At 45.1% G+C, this 22,578-nt stretch overlaps 1 protein-coding gene and 1 long non-coding RNA gene across 2 annotated transcripts in view; one reads left to right on the forward strand and one right to left on the reverse strand.

Annotated features, from left to right (window-relative positions):
* Window positions 1-15,671, forward strand: part of PTPN9 (protein tyrosine phosphatase non-receptor type 9) — a 103,731-nt gene extending 88,060 nt beyond the window's left edge. Inside the window, exons 9-13 of the mRNA XM_032271971.1 lie at window positions 1,836-1,902; window positions 8,671-8,749; window positions 11,945-12,095; window positions 12,793-13,000; window positions 13,796-15,671. Of these exons, the coding sequence (XP_032127862.1) occupies window positions 1,836-1,902; window positions 8,671-8,749; window positions 11,945-12,095; window positions 12,793-13,000; window positions 13,796-14,010 (720 nt within the window). The 3' untranslated portion in view covers window positions 14,011-15,671. The remainder of the gene's footprint in view (window positions 1-1,835; window positions 1,903-8,670; window positions 8,750-11,944; window positions 12,096-12,792; window positions 13,001-13,795) is intronic.
* LOC116545438 lies at window positions 1,460-12,016 on the reverse strand. Its single transcript, XR_004266314.1, has 3 exons — window positions 11,925-12,016; window positions 8,437-8,611; window positions 1,460-1,720 (listed from the first exon to the last, which is right to left on the reverse strand). It is a non-coding gene; the product is annotated as an uncharacterized LOC116545438 (long non-coding RNA).
* Window positions 15,672-22,578: the final 6,907 nt, after the last annotated feature.

Here is a 22,578-nt window from a genome sequence, read left to right on the forward strand (position 1 = left end):
AACCGCACACCCTTGGCAGTCACTGCCCATTTCCCTCTAACCCACCCTAGCTTATTTCCTATCTCCATAGATTTGCCTGTTCTAGGAATCTCATACAAAGACAGTCCTAGGATATGTAGCTTCTATCACTTAGTGTAGTATTTTCTAGGTTCATCCATGCTGTAGCATGTATCATCACATAACTCCTTTTTACTGCTAAATCATACTCCATTGTATGAATATACCACATTTTATTCATTTCAGTTGAAGGACATTTGAGTTGTTTCCACTTTTGGCTATTATGAATAATGCTGCTATGGATATTTATGTATAAGTGTTTGTATGGGCACATATTATCATTTTTCTCAGGTCTGGAATTGCTGGGTCATATGGTAACTGTTTAATTTTTTCAGGAACAACCAGACTCTTTTCTATAGTAACTGCACCATTTTACATTACCATTAGCAATGTATAAGCAGTGTATATACATGTATGAGGGTTTCAGTTTTTCCACATCCTTGCCAACAATATTATTCATCTTTTATACCTGTAGTCATCCTAGGGGGTATAAATTAGTATCTTGTGGTTTTGTTTGTTTGTGTTTTTTTTGAGACAGTCTTGCTCTGTTGCCCAGGCTGGAGTGCAGTGGCACAATTTTGGCTCACTGCAACCTCTGCCTCCTGGGTTCCTGGCCTCAGCCTCCCGAGCACGTGGGACTACAGGTGCGTGCCATCACGCCTAGCTAATTTTTTGTATTTTTAGTAAAGATGGGGTTTCACCATATTGGACAGGGTAGTCTCAAACTCCTGACCTCGTGATCCATCCGCCTCAGCCTCCCACAGTGCTGGTATTATAGGCGTGAACCATTGTGCCCAGCTATATCTCGTGGTCTTTATTTGCATTTCCCTCATGGCTAATGATGAATGATCTTTTCATGTGCTTATTGGCTATTCATATATCTTCTTTGGAAAAATAGCTGTTCATCTCTTTTGCCCATTTTTAAATTGGGTTGTTTATGTTCTAATTATTGAGTTACAAGAGTTCTTTATGTATTCTAGATACAAGTCCCTTACCAAATACATGCATTCTGTGGGTTGTTTGTTTTACTTTGTTGATGGTGTTGTTTTGTTTTGTGTTTTTTGATACAGTCTCATTCTGTTGCCCATGCTGGAGTGCAGTAGCATGTTCTTGGCTCACTGCAATCCCTACCTCCTGAGTTCAAGTGATTCTTGTGCCTCAGCCTCTTGAGCAGCTGGGATTCCAGGTGCATGCTACCACACCCAAATAATTTTTGTATTTTTAGTAGAGATGGGGTTTTACCATGTTGGTCAGGCTGGTCTCAAACTTCTGGCCTCAAGTGATCCACCTGCCTTGGCCTCCCAAAGTGCTGTGATTACAGGCGTGAGCCACTATGTGGGGCCTTAATATTAAAATTTAAAACTTTTGAAGCACAAAAGATTTTAATTTTAATATAGTCCAATTTATGTCTTTTCTTTTGTCACTTATGCCTTTGGTGTCATATCTGTGAAGGCTTTCCCTAAACCAAGGTCACAAAGATTTACTCTTATATTTTATGCTGATAGTTTTAACTCTTACATTTGGTCTGTGATCCATTTTGAGTCAATTTTTGTGCATGGTGTGAGGAAGGAGTCAGCTTGATTTTTCTGCATGTAGATATCCACTTGTCCCAGCAACATTTATTGAAGTGAGGTTTTCAGCTGGCCATTTCACTCCTCATTTTCTGCTCAACAAGAAGAGAATATTTACGCCTTGGGTTTTACTTACCAAGTACATCATTTTATGACCCAAATGGTATATTCTGTGCAGCTGTAGTGATGTCTCCTTTTTATCATTAGACAGATTACATCAATGCCAGTTTCATGGATGGCTACAAGCAGAAGAATGCTTACATTGGCACGCAAGGTAAGCTGATCCATCCCTCCCTTGCTGATTTTGTGCCATCTACTTAAGATTCCTTGTGCCAAATGATGGCATAATTTTTAAAGGAATAGTAATTTCAGTGGAGGTTTTGGCCACTAGATCCTGGCCTTCCATAAAGATTGGTGGTGGTTGAGAAAAGCAGATGAGTAGTTTGGGGTTTCTGTACCAGGTGTGCCTGGACACTCACCTGGATATTTAAATACATAACACTACTGCCTTCAGGTTTTAGGGTTAGTCTTAGCATTGGCAAGGGTGTAGGGCATCAGAACTCATCAGCCAGCTCCTCATGCTCTTCCTGTCTAGTAAGAGGCCAAGAATAGCAGTGGACTTCTCAGAGATTTAGTTCAATCTAGGAATGAGTATTGATGCTCTAACAGGCCTAGGCTGGTTTCTGTACCATCACAGAGCACTCCAGCAAGTGTTCTGACATAGATAGTATGTGCTGATAGGTCTGACAGTGAAATACTGAGCTCTAGAAGGATTTCTCATTTGTTTTGTTTTTTCTTTTTTTGAGATGGAGTCTTGCTCCATCACTCAGGCTGGAGTGCAGTGGCATGATATTGGCTCACTGCACCTCCACCTCCTGGGTTCGAGTGATTCTCTTGCCTCAGCCTTCCGAGTAGGTGGGACTACAGGTATGTGCCACCATGCCCGGCTAATTTTTGTATTTTTAGTAGAGACGGGGTTTCACCATGTTGGCCAGCCTGGTCTCGAACTCCTGACCTCAAGTGATCCATCCGCCTTGGCCTCCCAAAGTGCTGAGATTACAGGCGTGAGCCACCGTGCTTAACCTATTGTGCCACTTTCAAAGAGAGTAGGAGGAAATAATAACACAGAAAGACAACAGACCATCAAATGCACATAGGCCCTTTGACCATTGCAGAGCAAGATCTGGTGGATACTTCCTTAATCAAGTGATCAAACTTAGTATCATCAATAAAGGACAAAGGGACATTATGTATGCCTCCTGATATGATGCATTGAGAAATGAATATCATCTGTGTGGTGTATTGCCAGTTTTAAAACCTTTATGTAGTCAGGGGAAACAAACCAGAGAAATTCAGATTGTGGGACATACTACAAGAAAACTGGCTCAAACTCTCCGAAGTTAATGCCATTAACACACAAAAAGAAGACAAAGAGCTGTTCTAGATTAAACGGAGATTAAAGAGAACCATGGCTGGGCACAGTGGCTCACGCCTGTAACCCTAGTACTTTGGGAGGCTGAGGTGGAAGTATCATTTGAGCCCAGGAAGCAGAGGTTGCTCTAAGTTGAGATTGCACCACTGCACTCCAGCCTGGCTGACACAGCAAGATCCTGTCTCAAAAAAAAAAAATAACAGAGCAAACCAATGGCAAAGGATGATGCATGACAGATACCTATAGCCCCAGCACTTTGGGAGACAGAGATGGGAGGATCCCTTGAGCCTAGGAATTTGAGAACAGCCTGAGCAACATAAGGAGACTCTGTCTCCAAAAAATTTTTATTTATTTTATTTTTTATTTTCAAAAAATCTTTAAAAATTAGCCAGGCATGGTGGCATGTGCCTGTGATCCCAGCTATTCGTGAGGCCAAAGTGGAAGGATTGCTTAAGCATGGGAGGTTGAGCCTGCAATGAGCTGTGGTTACACAACTGCACTCCAGCAGTCTAACCTGGGTGACAGAGAAAAACCCTGTCTCAAAAAACAAAAAAATAAAAAAAAAAAAAAGGCCGGGCATGGTGGCTCACGCCTGTAATCCCAACATTTCGGGAGGCTGGCGAATCACCTGAGGTTGGGAGTTCGAGATCAGCCTGACCAACATGGAGAAACCCTGTCTCTAATGAAAATAAAAAATTAGCCGGGCGAGGTGGTACATGCCTATAGTCCCAGCTACTTGGGAGGCTGAGGCAGGAGAATCACTTGAACCCAGGAGATGGAGGTTGTGGTGAGCTGAGATCATGCCATTGCACTCCAGGCTGGGCAAGAGGAGCACAACTCCATCTCAGAGAAAAAAAAGGATCTGTGATTAGATCCTCAGTTGGGAGGAAAAAAAATTGAAGACAAACTATTGAAACAATTGGAGCCGGGCGCGGTGGCTTACGCCTGTAATCCCAGCACTTTGGGAGGCCGAGGCGGGCGGATCACCTGAGGTCAGGAGTTTGAGACCAGCCTGGCCAACATGGTGAAACCCCGTCTTTAAAAAAGAAGAAAAAAAGAAACAATTGGAGACTTTGTAATAGCCAACATTTTATCCATGTATAAGCTAAAGGTGATAATGGTATTACTCCATAGGAGGATGTCCTTGTTTTCCTAATAGGTGCTCAAGTATTTAGGAATAAAATATTATAATGCCTGCAACTTCTTCTTTTTTATTTAATTAATTAATGAATTTTTTTGAGATGGAGTCTTGCTTTGACGCCCAGACTGGAGTGCAGTGGCGTGATCTTGGCTCATTGTACTGTCCACTTCCTGGGCTTAAGCAATTCATGAGCCACCACGCATGGCTAATTTTTGTATTTTTGGTAGAGATGGGATTTCGCCATGTTGGCCAGGCTGGTCTCGAATTCCTGGCCTCAAGTGATCTGCCCACCTCAGCCTCCCAAAGTTCTGGGATTATAAGCATCAGCCACTGCGCCCAGCCTATAATTCTACTAATGATGTCATCTATTGAGAAGACATATTATATACCAGATGTCCAATTATTATAGAGACTCTGCAAGGGAGGTTTATTAATTTATAGATGAGCAAACTGAAACCCAAAAGTTTACATGACCTTGGACCATGCAGCTAGTAAGTGCCAGAACCAGGGATTGAACCCATGTTTGTTTGGTTCAGAAGTTTTTACAACTCAAGTCAGTGGATTGTTTCACCTATGTCAGTATAAACTGCTGATTTTATTTCTTGAGAGAAATCTACTGTTAAACGGTCTAAGCTGGGAAGTACAACTTTCCCTTCTCTTTTGAGGCTGTGAGAAGTTTGTCCAGCCTGAGTCTGGTAACTGAGTTACCATGTGCTCTGACTGCCCAGAACTCCAATTCTGCCAGTGGTCTGAATGTGGCAAACAAAGTATCTGAGAGTTGCTGTGGTGCAGGAGGGTAGGATGTAGTTGAGGCTGAGGGTCAGAGATGTGGAAAAGGTGTCCTTACTATCTTCTTTATGTGTATAGTAGGATAATGCATGTTTATTGTAGAACATTTAGAAAGCAAAGATAAAAATCACTCATAACCCTGTGACTCAGAAATAATGTTAACATTTTTACAGAATCTCCTTCTAGACCTTTATCTATGCATACATGCAAATATAGGCATATAAAATATTTAACCAGGCTGGGTACAGTAGCTCAAGTCTGTAATCCCAGTACTTTGGGAGGCTGAGGTGGGTGAATCACCTGAGGTCAAGAGTTTAAGACCAGCCTGGCCAACGTGGTAAAACTTTCGTCTCTCAGCTGGGCATGGTGGCGCGTGCCTGTAATCCCAGCTACTCAGGAGGCTGAGACAGGAGAATTGCCTGAACCCAGGAGACGGAGGTTGCGGCGAGCCGAGATCGCGCCATTGCACTCCAGCCTGGGCAACAAGAGCGAAACTCCGTCTCAAAAAAAAAAAAAAAAAAAAAACTTTCGTCTCTACTAAAAACACAAAAATTAGCTGGGCATGGTGGTGGTTGCCTGTAATCCCAGTTACTTGGGAAGCTGAGGCACCAGAATTGCTGGAACCCAGGAGGCAGAGGTTGCAGTGAGCCGAGATCACACCACTGCACTCCAGCCTGGGTGACAGAGTGAGACTCCGTCTGAAAAAAAAAAAAAAAATTAACCAACTCTGCTCTTTCTACACATACCTCTTGTTTCATTTAATGGTATCTGTGAATACCTTTTCATAACAAAAAATACCGCTCTTACAACATCACCTTTATACACTGTATAAATTATGGGTATGCTATTATTTATTTTTGAGACAGGGTCTCACTCTGTCACCCAGCCTAGGTGACAGAGTGGTGCAATCATGGCTCATGATCATGGCTCACTGCAGCCTCAACCTCTCCAGGCACAGGTGATCTTCTCACTTCAGTCTCCTGAGTAGCTGGGACTACAGGCACCTGCTACTACACCTGGCTGATTTTTGCATTTTTTTGTAGGGATGCGGTTTCACAATGTTGCCCAGGTTGGTCTTGAACTCCCGGGATCAAGTGATCTGCCTACCTCATCCCCACAAAGTGCTGAGATTACAAGTGTGCGACACTGAACCCCACCTAATATGCCATCATTTAATTAATCCTCTCTTATTGGATATTCAGCTTATTTCTAAGACCTCACATGCTTTTGACATCATCCATTTCTGCAGAGAGGGCATTTCAGTGTCACCTTAGTGCTTGCTAAAAGACTTAGCAATAATTTGGCTGAGTGAGCAATAATTTTGCTGCAGTGAGCCATGATACCACTCTCACCCAGTGTAGGTGACAGAGTGAGACCCTGTCTCAAAAATTATTAGTTGTAGTGGAACTAGCAGACTTCTAGGCCAAAATTAACCATTAGTGCTGCCCTGCTTTCCTGAAAGCAGAGAGGGGAGAAACACCAGGAAAGTATAAGAAATTATCCTGAGTGTTAGTGTCTTCTTTTTTTTTTTTCTTGAGATGGAGTCTTTCTGTCGCCCAGGCTGGGTACAATGACAAGATCTTGGCTCACTACAACCTCCGCTTCCCGGGTTCAAGGGAGTCTCCTAGCTCAGGCTCCCGGGTAGCTGGGGTTACAGGTGCCCGCCACCATGCCCAGCTAATTTTTGTGTTTTTAATAGAGACGGGGTTTTACCATGTTGACCAGGCTTGTCTTGAACTCCTGACCTCAAGTGATCTGCCTGCCTTGGCCTCCCAAAGTGCTGGGATTACAGGCGTGAGCCATTGAGCCTGGCTGGTTACTGTCTTGATTGAAATGGAGTTGGTAGTCTGCAAGTATCTTGAAAGTTGCTGCTGAGTGCTTAGAACTGTGCAAGTTCTAACCATAAAAGGAGAATTTGGCCAAGCGCAGTAGCTCACACCTGTAATCCCTTGTCCTTAGAACCATGTTTACTGAGATATCATTAATTCCCACAAAGTAAAATAACGGATGTAAGAGTACCTGTATATAAATTGAATGGTTAACCTGTATAGATCCAGCTGTGCCATCAAAAGCAAAAGAGAAGAAGCTTCACAAGGAATGGGGTGGTCAGAGACAATGTCAAGGAAGACACAGCACTTGAAAACAGGTAGAAAATGAATAGCATTGGAGGTGAGGGAGACAGCTTGAGCAAAGGAATAGAGGCAAAAGTGAGCATGGTGTATCTATGTTCTGATGAAGTCATTTTTAAGAAAGATTAAACTGATGGCGTTCCCAGAGTAGACTGGAAGGGAAAAAGGCCTATTCAGAAAAGCAGACTAAGAGGGTGTTACAGTAACTTAGAAAATGATGTGGTCTTTGTTTCTGTTGTTTGTTTTGTTTTGTTTTTGTTTGAGATGGAGTTTCGCTCTTATTGCCCAGGCTGGAGTGCAATGGCACGATCTCGGCTCACTATAACCTCTGCCTCCTGGGTTCAAGTGATTCTCCTGCCTCAGGCTCCAAGTAGCTGGGATTATAGGCATGCACCATCATACCCAGCTAATTTTGTATTTTTTGTAGAAATAGGGTTTCTTCATGTTGGTCAGGCTGGTCTCAAACTCCGGACCTCAGGTGATGCACCCGCCTCTGCCTCCCAAAGTGCTGGGATTACAGGTGTGAGCTACCATGCTGGGCAATGATGTGGTCTTTGTGTCAGTGCAGTTGGGCAGGAAGAACAGGATGGGCAGAAGATAGGGGCAAAAGAACAAAAACCAAAAACATTTAAAAGGTAAAAAAATCTCTAGGATTTGGTGACTGACTGCTTCCAGGAGATGAAGGAAATGGGTAAGTCAGAGTCGACTTCAACTTGTTAAGACTGAGTGATTTAAGAATACCAGTATTGTTAACAGAGATAAGAAAGTTGAAAGATAAAGCTACTTTTTTTTTTTTTTTTTAAATGGAGTCTCATTCTGTTTCCCAGGCTGGAATGCAGTGGTGCGATCTCAGCTCACTGCAACCTCCACCTCCCGGGGTCAAGCGATTCTAGTGCCTCAGCCTCCCAATTAGCTGGGACTACAGGCATGCGCCACCATGCCCGGCTGATTTTTGTAGTTTTCACAGAGACTGGGTTTTGTCATGTTGGCCAGGCTAATCTGAAACTCCTAAGCTCAGGCAACCCACCTGTCTTGGCCTCCCAAAGTGCTGGGGTTACAGGCATGAGCAATTGCACCTGGCCAAGATAAAGCTAATTTTGAAGGAGGAGACTTAGTTGCAGACATAATGGATCTGAGATGATGGGAAACAGAAGGCTAATGGTTTAGTAAGCAACCTGTGATTATAAGACTGAAGCTTAGGTGATATGAAAACAGCTAGAGACTCATACACATTTGACACTGTCAGCCTGAATGTGATGGCTGAAGGTCTAATGATTAAGGCTCTGAGAGGGTATGTAACAGTCCTTCCCAATCTACCTATGACTCTCCTGGAGATCTTGTTAATGTGCAGATTCATGTTTCCTACACTCTCCCATACCATGCTGGTGTGATTGGTCCACAGACCACACTGAATAGCAGGGATGTGAAGGGATGAGCAGGGAGCTAACATCTGTGGTTTGGAGTTACCATTGGGGAGTAAAACAGAAGAAGCCTACAAAGGAAAAGAGGGTTTCCCAGAGTCATGTTTCCTGTCTTCTCCTTTTATTCTAGGTCCTTTGGAAAATACGTATCGTGATTTCTGGCTCATGGTGTGGGAGCAAAAAGTCTTGGTGATTGTCATGACCACCCGGTGAGTTAATCCCTTTTTTGCATTCGTCCCCACCTCTACTCTGTCCCTAAGCATGGGTGATTGAACAGGGAAGTTTAGCTTTTAGAAATAATGGGGACCAGCTGGGCATGATGGCTCACACCTGTAGTACCAGCACTTTGGGAGGCCGAGGCGGGTGGATCACAAGGTCAACAGCTCCAGACCAGCCTAGACCAGCATGGTGAAACCTTGTCTACTAAAAATACAAAAAATTAGCTAGGCATGGTAGTACGTGCCTATAATCCCAGCTGCTCAGGAGGCTGTAGCAGGAGAATCACTTGAACGCAGGAGGTAGAGGCTGCAGTGAGGTTGAGACGCCACTGCACTCCAGCCTGGGCAATAGAGTGAGACTCTGTCTGAAAAAAAAAAAAAAAAAAAAAAAAAAAAAAAAAAAAGCCCAAGTGCAATGGCTCACACCTGTAATCCCAGCATTTTGGAAGGCAAAGGCGGGCAATCACAACATCAGGAGATCAAGACCATCCTGATTAACACAGTGAAACCCCGTCTCTGCTAAAAATACAGAACTTTACCCAGCGTAGAGGCACGTGCCTGTAGTCCTAGCTACTCAGGAGGCTGAATCAGGAAAATTGCTTGAGGCGGATGTTGCTGTGATCACACTATTGCACTCCAGCCTGGGCGACAGAGTAAGACTCTTGTCTTTAAAAAAAAAAAAAAAAAAAGGATTAAGAAACCCATGGCAAAGATTTTGAGATCTCTTAGCTCATTCACAACCCAGTATGGTGGAGAGGAATAGATCTAACTTGTTAAAGCTTTAATACCTGGCTCTGGCAACCCTGTTCCAGTTATAGCCTATTTTGAGGTCCTGGCCTTAGCCACTGAAGGAATTACTGGGAAACGTAAGACAATTCTCCTTTAATCTGTTCCTTATTTCCAGAGGGGAGCTGTCTTCCTCACTCCTGAATTACCAGATCCCTTTTGCTCTCCATTTGTTGTTACTTTTTTTTCTTTTGAGATGGAGTCTCACTCTGTCACCAAGGCTGGAGTGTAATGGCACAGTCTTGGCTCACTGTAACCTCTGTCTCTCAGGTTCAAGCAATTCTCCTGCCTCAGCCTCCCGAGTTGCTGGAATTACAGGCATGTGCCACATGCCCAGCTAATTTTTGTATTTTTAGTAGAGACAGGGTTTTTACCATATTGGCCAGGCTATTCTTGAACTCCTGACCTCAAGTGATCTGTCCACCTCAGCCTCCCAAAGTGCTGGAATTACAGGCATGAGCCATTGTGCCTGGCCTATTGCTTTCTGACCATTTTTTTCTGGTTGTTCATATTTTCACCTATAGTAGAACTATAGAAAACATAATGGGTAAATCCTAATGGGTCAGGCAGGAAGCATTTTTTTTTTTTTTTGAGACAGAGTGGGCCAGGTGTGGTGGCTCACACCTGTAATCTCAGCACTTTGGGAGGCCGAGGCAGGCGGATCACGAGGTCAGGAGTTCAAGACCAGCCTGGCCAATATGGTGAAACCCCATCTCTAAAAAAAAATTTTAAAATAACATAAATAAATAAAAGAGACAGAATGTCATCCTGTCACCCAGGCTGGAGTGCAATGTCACAATCTTGGCTCACTGCAAGCTCTCCCTCCCGGGTTCAAGCAATTCTCTGCCTCAGCCTCCCGAGTAGCTGGGATTACAGGCATGTGCCACCACACCCAGCTAATTTTTGTATTTTTAGTAGAGACAGATTTCACTATGTTGGTCAGGCTGGTCTTGAACTCCTGACCTCGTGATCCGCCCACCTTGGCCTCCCAAAGTGCTGATATTACAGGCTTGAACCACCATGTCCACCCAGGAAGCTTTTAATGAAAGGAATATTTTTGAAATTTTGGTCTACTAATCTGGCAAATTTAAGGAATAACCTATTTCAGATGAGAAAGGAAAAAAACGAATGAGAATGTTCAGTTCCCTTCCTCAGCACTGTTATAACCATTTCTTATTTGGAGAGGAGGTAGTGGGAGAAGTACCACCTTGGAATACTTTGGGGCCATTGGAGGGTGGCGAGGTAGATTTAGATTTAGGCCTTTTTTTTTTTTTTTTTTGGGAGGTAGAGTCTTGCTCAATCACCCAGGCTGGAGTTAGTGCTGCGATCTCAGCTCACTGCAACCTCTGCCTCCTGGGTTCAAGCGATTCTTCTGCCTCAGCCTCCTAAGTAGCTGGGATTACAGGTGCTCGCCACTATGCCTGGCTAATTTTTTTATTTTTATTGTAGAGACAGGGTTTTACCATGTTGGCCAGGCTGGTCTTGAACTCCTGACTTCAGGTGATCCAGCTGCGTCAGCCTCCCAAAGTGCTGGGATTTCAGGTGTGAGCCACCACACCTGGCCTAGGCCTTTTTTTTTTTTTTTTTGAGACAGAGTCCCACTTTGTCATCCAGGCTGGAGTGCAGTGGCAGCATCTCATCTCAGCTCAGTGCAGTCTCAACCTCCCGATTCAAGCAATCCTCCTGCCTCAGCCTCCCAAGTAGCTGGGACTACAGGTACCCACCACCATGCCTGGCTAATATTTGTATTTTTAGTAGAGACAGGGTTCCATGTTGCCCAGACAGAGACTTTAGGCTTTTACACAAACCTTCTGCTAACATTCCAGGAGATGTGTCTTTCTCAGTCCTCTGTTAGCCAACAGCTCTTACCAGGGAAGACAATAAGCAGTGGCTGAGGTATAGGCCAGGGAGTTCTATCATATTTTCTCTACTGCTTTTTTCCCTTTTTCTTTTCTTTGTCCTTTTTTTTTTTTTAGATGGAGTTTCACTATGTTGCCCAGGCTCATGGTCTTAGGTGATTCTCCTGCCTGAGCCTCCCAAGTAGCTGGGATTACAAGCATGCATGACTGCACCCAGCTACTATACTGTTTTTTTCCTCTGTTCACCCAGTATTTATCCCACATATGTGAAGTATTATTGCATATTAGGAAAAAGACCAAATGATGTGGTAAGTGCTCAGTAACTGTCTGCTATATGAGTACATGCAGAAACTTTAGCCTGGAGTACATTTGTTTAGAATGAAGAGGTTTCCTTTCTTTTCTGCTGAGAATCAATGGTGTAAATTAGAAGCAATGCAAGAGATAATCTTGTTGCCTGGGGGTATATCCGGATTTTGCGGAAACCAGGTTACTGTTGTGGAGAGGAAGGATGGAAGGCTTACCTTGCTCTGTGTGTCTTCAGCTTTGAGGAAGGCGGCAGGAGAAAGTGTGGCCAGTACTGGCCTTTAGAAAAAGACTCTCGGATCCGATTTGGCTTCCTCACAGTGACCAATCTAGCCGTGGAGAACATGAATCATTATAAGAAAACAACGCTAGAAATTCACAACACAGAGGTAAATCCAGGTTTCTTTTTTCTCACCTTGTTGAAACGGGGAGAATAATTATTGTAAAGAAAATCTCCAGAGGGAATAATTAGGATACCAGGGAGGTTATGAGTTGCTTCTGTTTTTCTGGGGTCAGGATGAGGATATTTAACTCAGAGCCAATACAGCCATATTACTGCAGCACAATAAGAGCGGCAAATAGGAATAAAACTTAGAATTTAAGAAATCTGGGGCTGGCTGCAATGGCTTATGCCTGTAATCCCAGCACTCTGGGAGGCCAAGGCAGAAGGATCACTTGAGCCCAGGAGTTCAAGACAACCTAGGCAACACAGTGAGATCCCGCCTCTACAAAACATAGAACAAAGTCGCTGGGCATGGTGGCACACGCCTGTGAGGTCAAGGCAGCGGTAGGTTTGATCGTGCCACTGCACTCCAGCCTGGGTGACAGAATGAGATCCTGTCTCAAAAAAAAAAAAAAAAAAAAAAAAAAACTGGGGTCGTACAGTATAGGAATTCTGCCTTTTCCAAACAATTAACTGACCCTTCCTTTGGGTCTGTAGTAAAGAAGCAATTATGAGAAAAGCTGACGGTGGTGGATAGCAGCCTTGGTGGTAGGGATAACCAGGGCGTTGAGAATCTGGAAAAGCTAGAGGTAGCTAGGGGCAGGCAGAAATGACCTTGTTAACTTTTGCTTTTCTCATCTAAGGAGCGGCAGAAACGGCAGGTGACCCACTTCCAGTTCTTGAGCTGGCCAGACTATGGTGTCCCTTCCTCAGCAGCTTCCCTCATTGACTTCTTGAGAGTGGTCAGAAACCAGCAGAGTCTGGCTGTGAGCAACATGGGAGCACGCTCCAAAGGGCAGTGCCCTGAGCCGCCCATTGTGGTCCACTGCAGTGCAGGCATTGGCAGGACAGGTAATGTACCCACTGCAGCTCTCGGTGTCTGCTGAGGCAGTTGGGGTGGAGGAGGAATAACAAAGCTCTTAGCCCACATCTATGATTGGAGAGGGAAGTCACTTGCTCCCTTGGTGGTGAATTGCTGTGAAAAATCCCTCTTTTAATGTCCTTTTGGTGGACCAAGCGATGGCCAGAATATATATTTCATAAGCCAAGTCCTCTAGGGGTTGATGTTTTATTCACCCCATCATAACGCTGACCCTGTTACCTTGTTAGTACTGTCACTGCAGGTATCCAAGAGAGCTAAGCTGGGCTGCTTCCTTCCCATCCAGCCCTCCCTGAAGGAACTCCCCACCCTGTGCTGTGTTCTCCATTCTGGAGCGAGTTAGCAGCTTTTGCCTTAAGGGGATGTACATGGCAGGAAGTGTGGGCCTTCCTAGTTCAAAGGTCCCTTTGGGAGAAAGTTGGGAATAGGTTTGCGTTAGGCCTCTGAGAAACTTGTGGACTCTGGAAATGAGGTGTGGGAATGCTGTCAGTCTGTCTGTCTGGGATTGAAGCAGGAAGTTACCCTGTGTCACCTTCCCGTTTCCACTTCTGTTGCCCCAGTGTGTGTCCTGAGAGGTAAGAGGCCTTCTGGCCTCCAACATTCCCCGTTACCTTCTCCTTGAGTCCTTTCAGGCCCAAGGCCACCTGACCTTCTGCCATGAGGCAGTTTGCCTTTGAATTCATTCATTCAATTCTGCCTGGGTTATTTGATAGAGGGAAGAAGAGAGGAGAGGTAAACCAGATGTGATCACTTCCTTCCTTCTTCAGGTACCTTCTGCTCACTGGACATCTGCCTGGCACAGCTGGAGGAGCTTGGCACCCTTAATGTGTTCCAGACGGTGTCACGCATGAGGACCCAGAGGGCCTTCAGCATCCAGACCCCTGAGCAGTACTATTTTTGCTACAAGGCCATCCTGGAGTTCGCAGAGAAGGAGGGCATGGTATCCTCTGGCCAAAACCTTCTGGCCATGGAGGGTCAGTAACTCTTCCACGAACCTCCTACCTGCTGGCTAGCCTTCCTTAAACTACCCTGGACACCGCTGAGCCTATAGGTTGCCATCAGTTACGCTGAAGCCATGGATCAACTTCTTTCTTGTGTCTCCCGGCACACGTGCACGCAAGGCAGCCTTTCCCTTTGGCTAGATAAATGTGGTGAAGTTGCCACTAGAAAGGGCCAGCAGCAATGTGTTCTTAATTCCTAGCACCTGCTATCAAACTGTGCCTTATTAAAACCAAATTGTGGCTATTGATTTTTTCCAGGGTCCCCGAGGTAAGTGGGGAAGGAACATCCCTCCCCCTTTCTCCCGCCATTCTCTTTCTGGAGGTCTCCTGTCTCCCACTCCTTCCGTTTGCTAGGATTTTATGGGGAGGTTTGATGAGCATTTGCCTTTCTCCCCAGAGAGCTTGACCAAGTTACATATTCTAGAGATCGTCCTGAGTGCCAAGCACGTTTATAAGTAGGGCGTGTATTCCAGTCCTTTCTGTCATTCTCTGTGTGTGTGTGTGTGTGTGTGTGTGTGTGTGTGTGTGTGTGTGTATGCACTTAAGTGTATGGGTCCATATGTATGTGTGTATATAATATATATTGTATGTGATAATATGATCGTATTCTATAAATATATATACACACAGATACTCCTTTGTAGAAGTTCCTGGGGCTCCGTGTTGCAGTTCAGGACTTCTTGCTTCTTGGACCCTACTATTTATCCTGGACTACTTGGGTTGGTGGTCACGTCTCCTGTTGTCAGGCTACAGAGTGGTGGAAGAGGACACACACACATCTCCTCCATGTTCCCACCACAGGGCCTCATCCTTAAGTAATGACTTATCTCCCTCCAGTTGCTACCTGTTGGAGCCAAGAATATTAGTTTGTGGTGACACTGGGTTAACTCTGCATGCATTTCCCTTATCTGATGATTTTTCGCTGCTTACTTGGCCAATCTGGGGAACAGACCTCCACTGTGATTCCATACTCTCTCTTTGCTTTCACTGTCCCAGGGATGGGAGGCGGAGGGCAGAGATGAACTCACTGAGCAGCCGGAGCCAGAAGCAATCGGTACGAAGTCTTAGAAGGAAGGAGGGGAGCCAAGTGTGAGAGAAAAATCTACTAAGAAAATACCTCCCTGGAAGGATTAGCTGGGGCCCTTTTTTTTTGCTGGATGGTTCCTTTATGCAGCTTGGCCCTGTCTACTGAGATGCCCACTAGCCTGCTAGACTGGGCATCAAACTGGCTGGGTTCTGTGTCAATAAAAAGCTTTACCCCCTGGCTGGGTGAGGTGGTCCCCTGCAATTACTGTTTGTCCCCTACCTACCCAACCTGTCCCTGCCTGCTCCCAGCTCACTCATCCTTATGTGCTAGGGATGATTAAGAGTCCCCAGTACTCTACATTCCCAAGAAAATCCCAGGAACTCCTAAACCTTCCCCTGTCACAGAAGATGAGGTTGGCAGCTGATCAGACCTCAATAATTTTATATTGTAATAAGCTCTTTGAATGTGTATATTCTTATTTTTTACAATCATTTCATTTTGTATTTAATATCAATGGACTGAGTCAGATTCAGAAAATAATTGTAATGTTCATATTCAATATCTTACAGTGATACAGTTTTGTATTTACATATAAATATACCTACATGATCAAAACCCTTTTAGCTTCATCAATTTAGTAGCCTGGGACTGGGAACTTGAGGGAGGGGGTCCAAGAGCTGATCTGGGAGGGATGAGGGAGGCAGGGAGGGACCCAAGCCTTCAGTATCTGAGACTCTTGAGTTCTGACTCTTTGAGTTCACCTTGTCTGTAGTCCATAGTCCTATCTCTGGACAGAGGGATCAGCACCAGTTCAGTGCTTGAGATGTACTAAGCGCTATGCTAGGTGCTTTTGCCCCCAGTGCCTCATTCACACCTCACAACAGTTCAGTGAGATATTATCCTCTCTCCCCTCTCCTGTGCACCCCTTTCTCATTTCTATATAGATGAGGAAGGTGAGGTCCAGAGGGTTATAGTGATTTTCTCTAAAACGAACTCAAGGTAGTCTGCTTACAAAGCCTGTGGTCTCTTCACTGCGTTGAAGATGGAGATAGCTCCTTGTCTTTGGAGAACAGAGGTTTGTTTAGCTCTCCTTTCAGAGTATAAATAGTTCTTAAATTCCAGGTAGTTGTTGTTAAGCTCATGCTTCATGTAGTAAGCTGGAAAGGTGACAGGGTTGGTAACTGACTGTCCTAGCTGGGACCTCCTGATGTAGGGTCCTCGTGTCTGCAGAGTACTAAAGTGGTCATCATTCTCCCCAGGAAACTCCACATGGGTACACTGTCTTTGTGAGAAGATCTTGAGTCATTTGCATTTCTCCCTTCAAAAGAATGGAACCGGAAGCTTTGTCCATGGAAGACCACTCCCCATATCATCCCTATTGGCTGGTGAAGGGGCAGTTGTGGCTGGGAAATACTGGGGTGTTCTGAATAATAGTCATAGCAGACAGTTTACTGGATGCTCTATTCTAGGCACTGTTCAGAGTAATTTCTAGGTATCATCTCATTTACCCTCCACAACCTTTTGAGGTAGGTATTGACAGAAAAAAATTGAGACACAGGAATAATAATTTGCTATAGCCAGGATCCATCTGACTCCAAAGTACCTTCTTTCAACTCTTAGACTAGACTTCCTGTAATGATCCATCTTCTGATCTGCCAATAAATTTTTCTTGAGTTTTTTACCAATAATTGGGAGCTCAAGGGTAGAGTAGAAGATTAATCTAGTTCTTTTTCCAGATGAGCCTCCATTCTCTTGGGAGTACACAAACATAAGACGTGAACAGAGATTCTTGGACATTTGAGAAACTGGAGAGGTTTAGGGGTTTGGTGGAATATGTAAGAAATGGGATTTATGATAAAAGGCCTGGCAGAGGTAACTTTAAATTGTTGTTTATTTGAAGAGGCTGCAACCCAACTGCCCTATGAATTTAAGGTTATGCATGAGTTCCTCATTGCATATCTGAAAGATTGGTGAGGTGATCAAGTGATCTCCATAAAATGCCAATTCCTGGGCCCACCCAGTAGGTGCTTAGTGAGTGACAGTATGATCCAGGTTTGGGAACCAGATTTAGTTCATGTTTCTGACTCTGTAGAGGTAGCAAGTTGATGTCTCCTGAATTTTTAGTGAAACTCAGAGAAAGGGTCCAATACGTCTCCTTCCACTGCTGTTTGTAGCTTTTACCAGTGCGATCCTACCTGTGTTAGGTGTCACAGGAGAAGGTAAAGGAAAGCAAACGGAACCTAGAATATGTTCGACAAGTCAGGGTTCTCATACAGGAGACATAGTGAAAAAGCAAGAAACAATGTTTAGGAAAGAAAGCACTGAAGGCACAGGGCGGTGGCTTACACCTGTCATCCCAGCACTTTGGGAGGCCGAGGCAAGCAGATTACAAGGTCAGGAGTTCCAGACCAGCCTGGCCAACATGATGAAACCCCGTCTCTATTAAAAATACAAAAATTATCCAGGTGTGGTGGTGGACACCTGTAATCCCAGTAGTTGGGAGGCTGAGGCAGGAGAATTGCTTGAACCTGGGAGGCGGAGGTTGCAGTGAGCCCAGATTGTACCACTGCACTCCAGCCTGGGTGACAGAGCAAGACTCCGTCTCAGAAAAAAGAAAGAAAGAAAAGAAAGAGAAAATAAAGAAGAAAGCAGTGTGAGCTAAAACAAACTTCTGCTTCTGAATTGGTTGCTGGTTTTTTCACCTTTCTCTAACAGTCCCATGGTATATAAATTTTAAAACATGCCGGGCGCGGTGGCTCAAGCCTGTAATCCCAGCACTTTGGGAGGCTGAGGCGGGTGGATCACGAGGTCAAGAGATCGAGACCATCCTGGTCAACATGGTGAAACCCCGTCTCTACTAAAAATACAAAAAATTAGCTGGGCATGGTGGCGCGTGCCTGTAGTCCCAGCTACTCAGGAGGCTGAGACAGGAGAATTGCTTGAACCCAGGAGGCGGAGGCTGCGGTGAGCCGAGATCGCGCCATTGCACTCCAGCCTGGGTAACAAGAGCGAAACTCCGTCTAAAAAAAAAAAATAAATAAATAAATAAATAAATAAATAAATTTTAAAACATGAGATAATTCCCCTGTCCTTTTTCCCATTGCTCCCTTCATCTTGCTCATCCCTGTTGGCTAGGATGGGACTCCTGAGGTGAAGGGTGCCCCAGCAGCCACAGCCTGGAAGGCCCACACCAATGTCAGTCTTCTTCATGTGACAGTATGCAGGTAAATGACAGAGTAGGACTTGTTCTTGGGAGAATGGACTATTTAGCATCATGGCCCTATGGAAATTTCGTTCCTTCCCTGAAAGGGATGCTTCCTGACACTTGGGACAGACAGACACACGTACAAAACTCTTATAAATCAGAGACCTAGAGGGAAGTGGGCTAAGAGGCATTGGCCAAGTACAAAAACTTCTCTAGAGTGACCCAGCTCTTTGGTGGTTTTGAGGTCTCACCACTCAACCCAGCCCAAGTCCTAGCTTCCCTGTGTAAAAGAAGGGGCTACACTAGATAATCCTACCATGGGTCCTCTGACTGTAAGGGTCCAGTTCTTTGTTGGACAGTACGAACACCTGTAGAGGAGATATTACACCCTTACTTGGGTTGAGTAGGCTCCCACTAGCAGTCCCTGCTATTTATTTTTCCCAGAGACAGAGTCTCGCTCTGTTGCCTAGGTTAGAGTAGTGGCATGATCATGGCTCACTGCAGTCTCAACTCCTGGGCTCAAGCAGGAACCCAGCTTTTTTATTCTCTCTCTAGAGCCAGGATCTCACTGTATTGCCCAGGCTGGTCTCGAACTCCTGGCCTCAAGTGATTCTCCTGCCTCGGCCTCCCAAAGTGAGAGGATTACAGGCATGAGCCACCATGCCCAGCCTCCCCAGTTTTAGTTTGTTTTCAGAGCCTCCTCTTTCAGGCTGCTGCTACTTCCCTAGCTTCCCTCAGTACTCTGCCTGCTTGGTCTTCCAATTGGAGGAAAAGCAGGTCAGGTCTCTGTCCTCTCCAAGACCAGCCTATAGGCCTTTAAGGTTTCCCTGTTTCTCAATGTGGGATCTACAGGGTGACTCAGAGACCAAGCATGAACTGACCAAAGGTCCCAGAGTTGCCAACCTAGGCTTTAGATTTCTCTCTGGCCTTGGTTACTACCCACAAACCATTGTGAAGCTACCAAGGGCAGGAGTGGAAGTGCCTATCAGCCTGGGAACCATCTTTTTCTCTTAAGAGGTATCTACCCTATAGTTACTTTTACACAACACTTGTGAATATCAAGTGTTTTGGACCGCACTGCTCATAATTGACTACAGAGAAGACTGGGGTCTTCTCCACAAATAGAAATCTAGCACTTTTACTTGGAGATGTTTTCTTGGGGAAAAAAAATCTAGCACATTGAAACTTGTTATGATGTTTAAATCTCCCTCCTTGGCTGTCATAAAACCCTCCCTCCTGTTTGAGCTAATCGTGGCCTGCTGAAGTCACAGCATATTTTTTCAGGCTAAATCCATGGTGGACATAGCTAACTCCGCTAGAATCCTAGCTGGGGGTTCGATGGAGGTGCTATAGTGCTTTCAGCAATTGAAGGGAATATGTTCCCGATGGTTGCCGAGACTGCTGACTACAGTAGGAAAGCAAGACAGTGAGATACAGGCGAAGGCGGTGCAGTGCCCCTCCCAGACTCCGGGCGCACATTCGTTTCCCTTCCCCGAGTGTTATAATCTTGATACTTCTTTTTTTTTGAGACAGTCTTGCTCTGTCACCCAGGTTGGAGTGCAATGGCACCATCTCGGCTCACTGCAACCTCCGCCTCCCAGGTTCCAGGGATTCTCCTGCCTCAGCCTCCTGAGTGGCTCGGATTACAGGTGCGCATGCACCACCACACCCGGCTAATTTTTTGTATTTTTAGTAGAGATGGTGTTTCACCATGTTGGTCAGGCTGGTCTTGAACTCCTGACCTCGTGATCCACCTGCCTTGGCCTCCCAAAGTGCTGGGATTACAGGTGTGTCACCGTGCCCAGCAATCTGGCTACTTCTTTATGCTGCCGCGTGCTTTGTCTTAAAGCCTCAATACTGGCCAGATGTGCACCTGAGCAAAGGTCAGCCATTTCATCTCAGGGTTGACTTTTAATGAAATTTTTTTCTGTGAAAAAATGAATTTTTAATAAAAAAAATTTCTGTGGCCAGCGTCTAGTAGAAGTCTGGAGTCTGATGTTAAGGGCAGCTACTGGTCTGGAGATGTCAATTTAGGACTCAGTTTAGACAGAAGCAATGAGTCTTGAAGTGAGAAAGAGGAAGGCAAGAGAGGAGATACGTTTGGATGCTGGTTACCAACATTTAGGTAATGGGTGGAGGAAGAAAAACTGCTGAAGGATATTGATGAACAGCCAGAGGTAACCAAGCACAAAGCCAGGCTGCTCTGTCACAGGCTGCTTAGAGGTAGGTAGTGGCTGGGACGAATGAACAAGATCTGAAATGTGGCTTCATTAGAAGTCTTCAAAGGGATGATGTGGCAGTCAGGGAGGTTACATGAGAGAGACGTGAAGGAATAGACTGCAGTGCTCAGGCTGTCCTCACTTCAACCAAAACAAGGCCCACCTTGATCTCTTACACATTAGGCTTCAGAATAAGATTTTCTTTGAACAAAGGACCTTGCTGGTTGGATGCAGTGGCTCATGCCTGTAATCCCAGTACTTTGGGAGGCTGACGTGGGAGGCCAGAAATTTGAGACCAGCTTGGGCAATATGGCAAAACCCTGTCTCTAAATAAATAAAAATAATTCTCAAATGGAAAGCTATTCTATTTTTTTAAGCTATTCTATTTTTAAAAAGCAGTAACAAATGAACTTGTTGCTTAAAAAACAAAAGCTGCCAAACAACTGGTATAGAGCAGGAAACACTGAAGTCATAAAGCCAGGTAAACTGAGGAACATGCTGAGTGACCCAGAAGGGCAAATTAATGCTCTGCAAGGGGAAACATTTCAAGGCAGTAAGTAGCAGTCATAAAATTCCCTCAAAACTTCCAAGCCTCCAAGGTCAGCCAGAAATCAGAAATAACGGAATATATACCATCTAAACCTGGCTGGAAGAGAAATGGAGTTTCTTCACATCATGGGATTATTTGACCCTCTAAAGCCTGCTCTGGGGCTCATTGCTCAACCAGACTTTGCATTTGAATGGCCAGGAGAAGAGGGAGGTAAGGATAAGATCAAGGAGGGGAAAAAAGGTATGAGAACTCTTGACTGAATGCTAGGCATATTTAATTTTTTTTTTTTTTTCTGAGGCGGAGTCTCACTCTGTTGCCAGGCTGGAGTGCAGTGGCGTGAGCTCAGTTCACTGCAGCCTCCGCCTTCGGGGTTCAAGTGATTCTCCTGCCTCAGACACGGCAGGCCAATTTTTGTATTTTTTGTTGAGATAGCATTTCGCCATGTTGTCCAGGCTGGTTTCGAGCTCCTGAGCTCAAGCAACACCTACCTCTGCTTCCAAAGTGTTGGGATTATGGGCGTGAGGCACCGCCTCTGGTGGGGATAAGGATTTTAAATTGAGAGATGCTGGATGTGGTGGCTCACGCCTATAATCCCAGCACTTTGGGAGGCCGAGGGGAATGGATTACCTGAGGTCAGGGGTTCAGGACCAACCTGGCCAACATGGTGACACCTTCATCTCTACTAAAATTACAAAAATTAGCCAGGTATGGTGATGGGTGCCTGTCATGCTGATGTCTTGACCTCCTGCCTCAGCCTCCCAAAGTGCTAGGATTATAGATGTGAGCCACCACGCCCGGCCTAGTTTTAAATCTCATATCTTCCCACTGAAGTAGGTATTCTGATTCTTAGATTACAGATAAGGGCTCACTAATCCCAGCACTTCAGGAGCCGAGGCGGGAGGATCACGAGGTCAGGAGTTCCAGGCGAGCCTGACCAACATGGTGAAACCCTGTCTCTACTAAAAATACAAAAAAATTAACTGGGTGTGGTGGCACACTCCTGTAATCCCAGCTACTCAAGAGGCTGAGACAGGAGAATCACTTGAACCCAGGAGGCAGAGGTCGCAGTCACTCGAGATGGCGCCATTGCACTCCAGCCTGGATGACAGAGCAAGACTCCATCCCCCGCCCCCCAAAAAAACTGAAAAGAAAAATGATTTGCCAAAATCAGCCTTGAACCTAGAAGATGCCTTGGTTGTGGGTGGGGAGCCAGCCTCAGATGTCCCTTACCTGGATATTCCTGAGAGTTCGAGCCCGCAGACGTTGTGTCAACAGGGTGCTGGCACCAATATCCTTGGCAGAGTCACTGAAGTGTAGGCCTTAAGTGTCTCTCAATCATCACCTGCCCTAAGTGCCCTAAGGAAGTTTGAATGAATCCTTTTTTGAATGAGTTTGTGTCTGTGAGATGCCTGTGAGGTTGAGGGTGTCAGAAGGTGTGACAGATTTGAGTTGATGTATTGCGAGTTTAGGTCTTTTGTGTATGTATGTATGTGCTCCAGACAAATCTTGCTTTTCTGGATAATTTTCTTTTTTTTTTTTTTTTTTTTT

Source organism: Sapajus apella, unplaced genomic scaffold (genome assembly GCF_009761245.1).
Source record: "Sapajus apella isolate SASKATOON/1434 unplaced genomic scaffold, GSC_monkey_1.0 scaffold269, whole genome shotgun sequence".
Taxonomy (NCBI): Eukaryota; Metazoa; Chordata; class Mammalia; order Primates; family Cebidae; genus Sapajus; species Sapajus apella.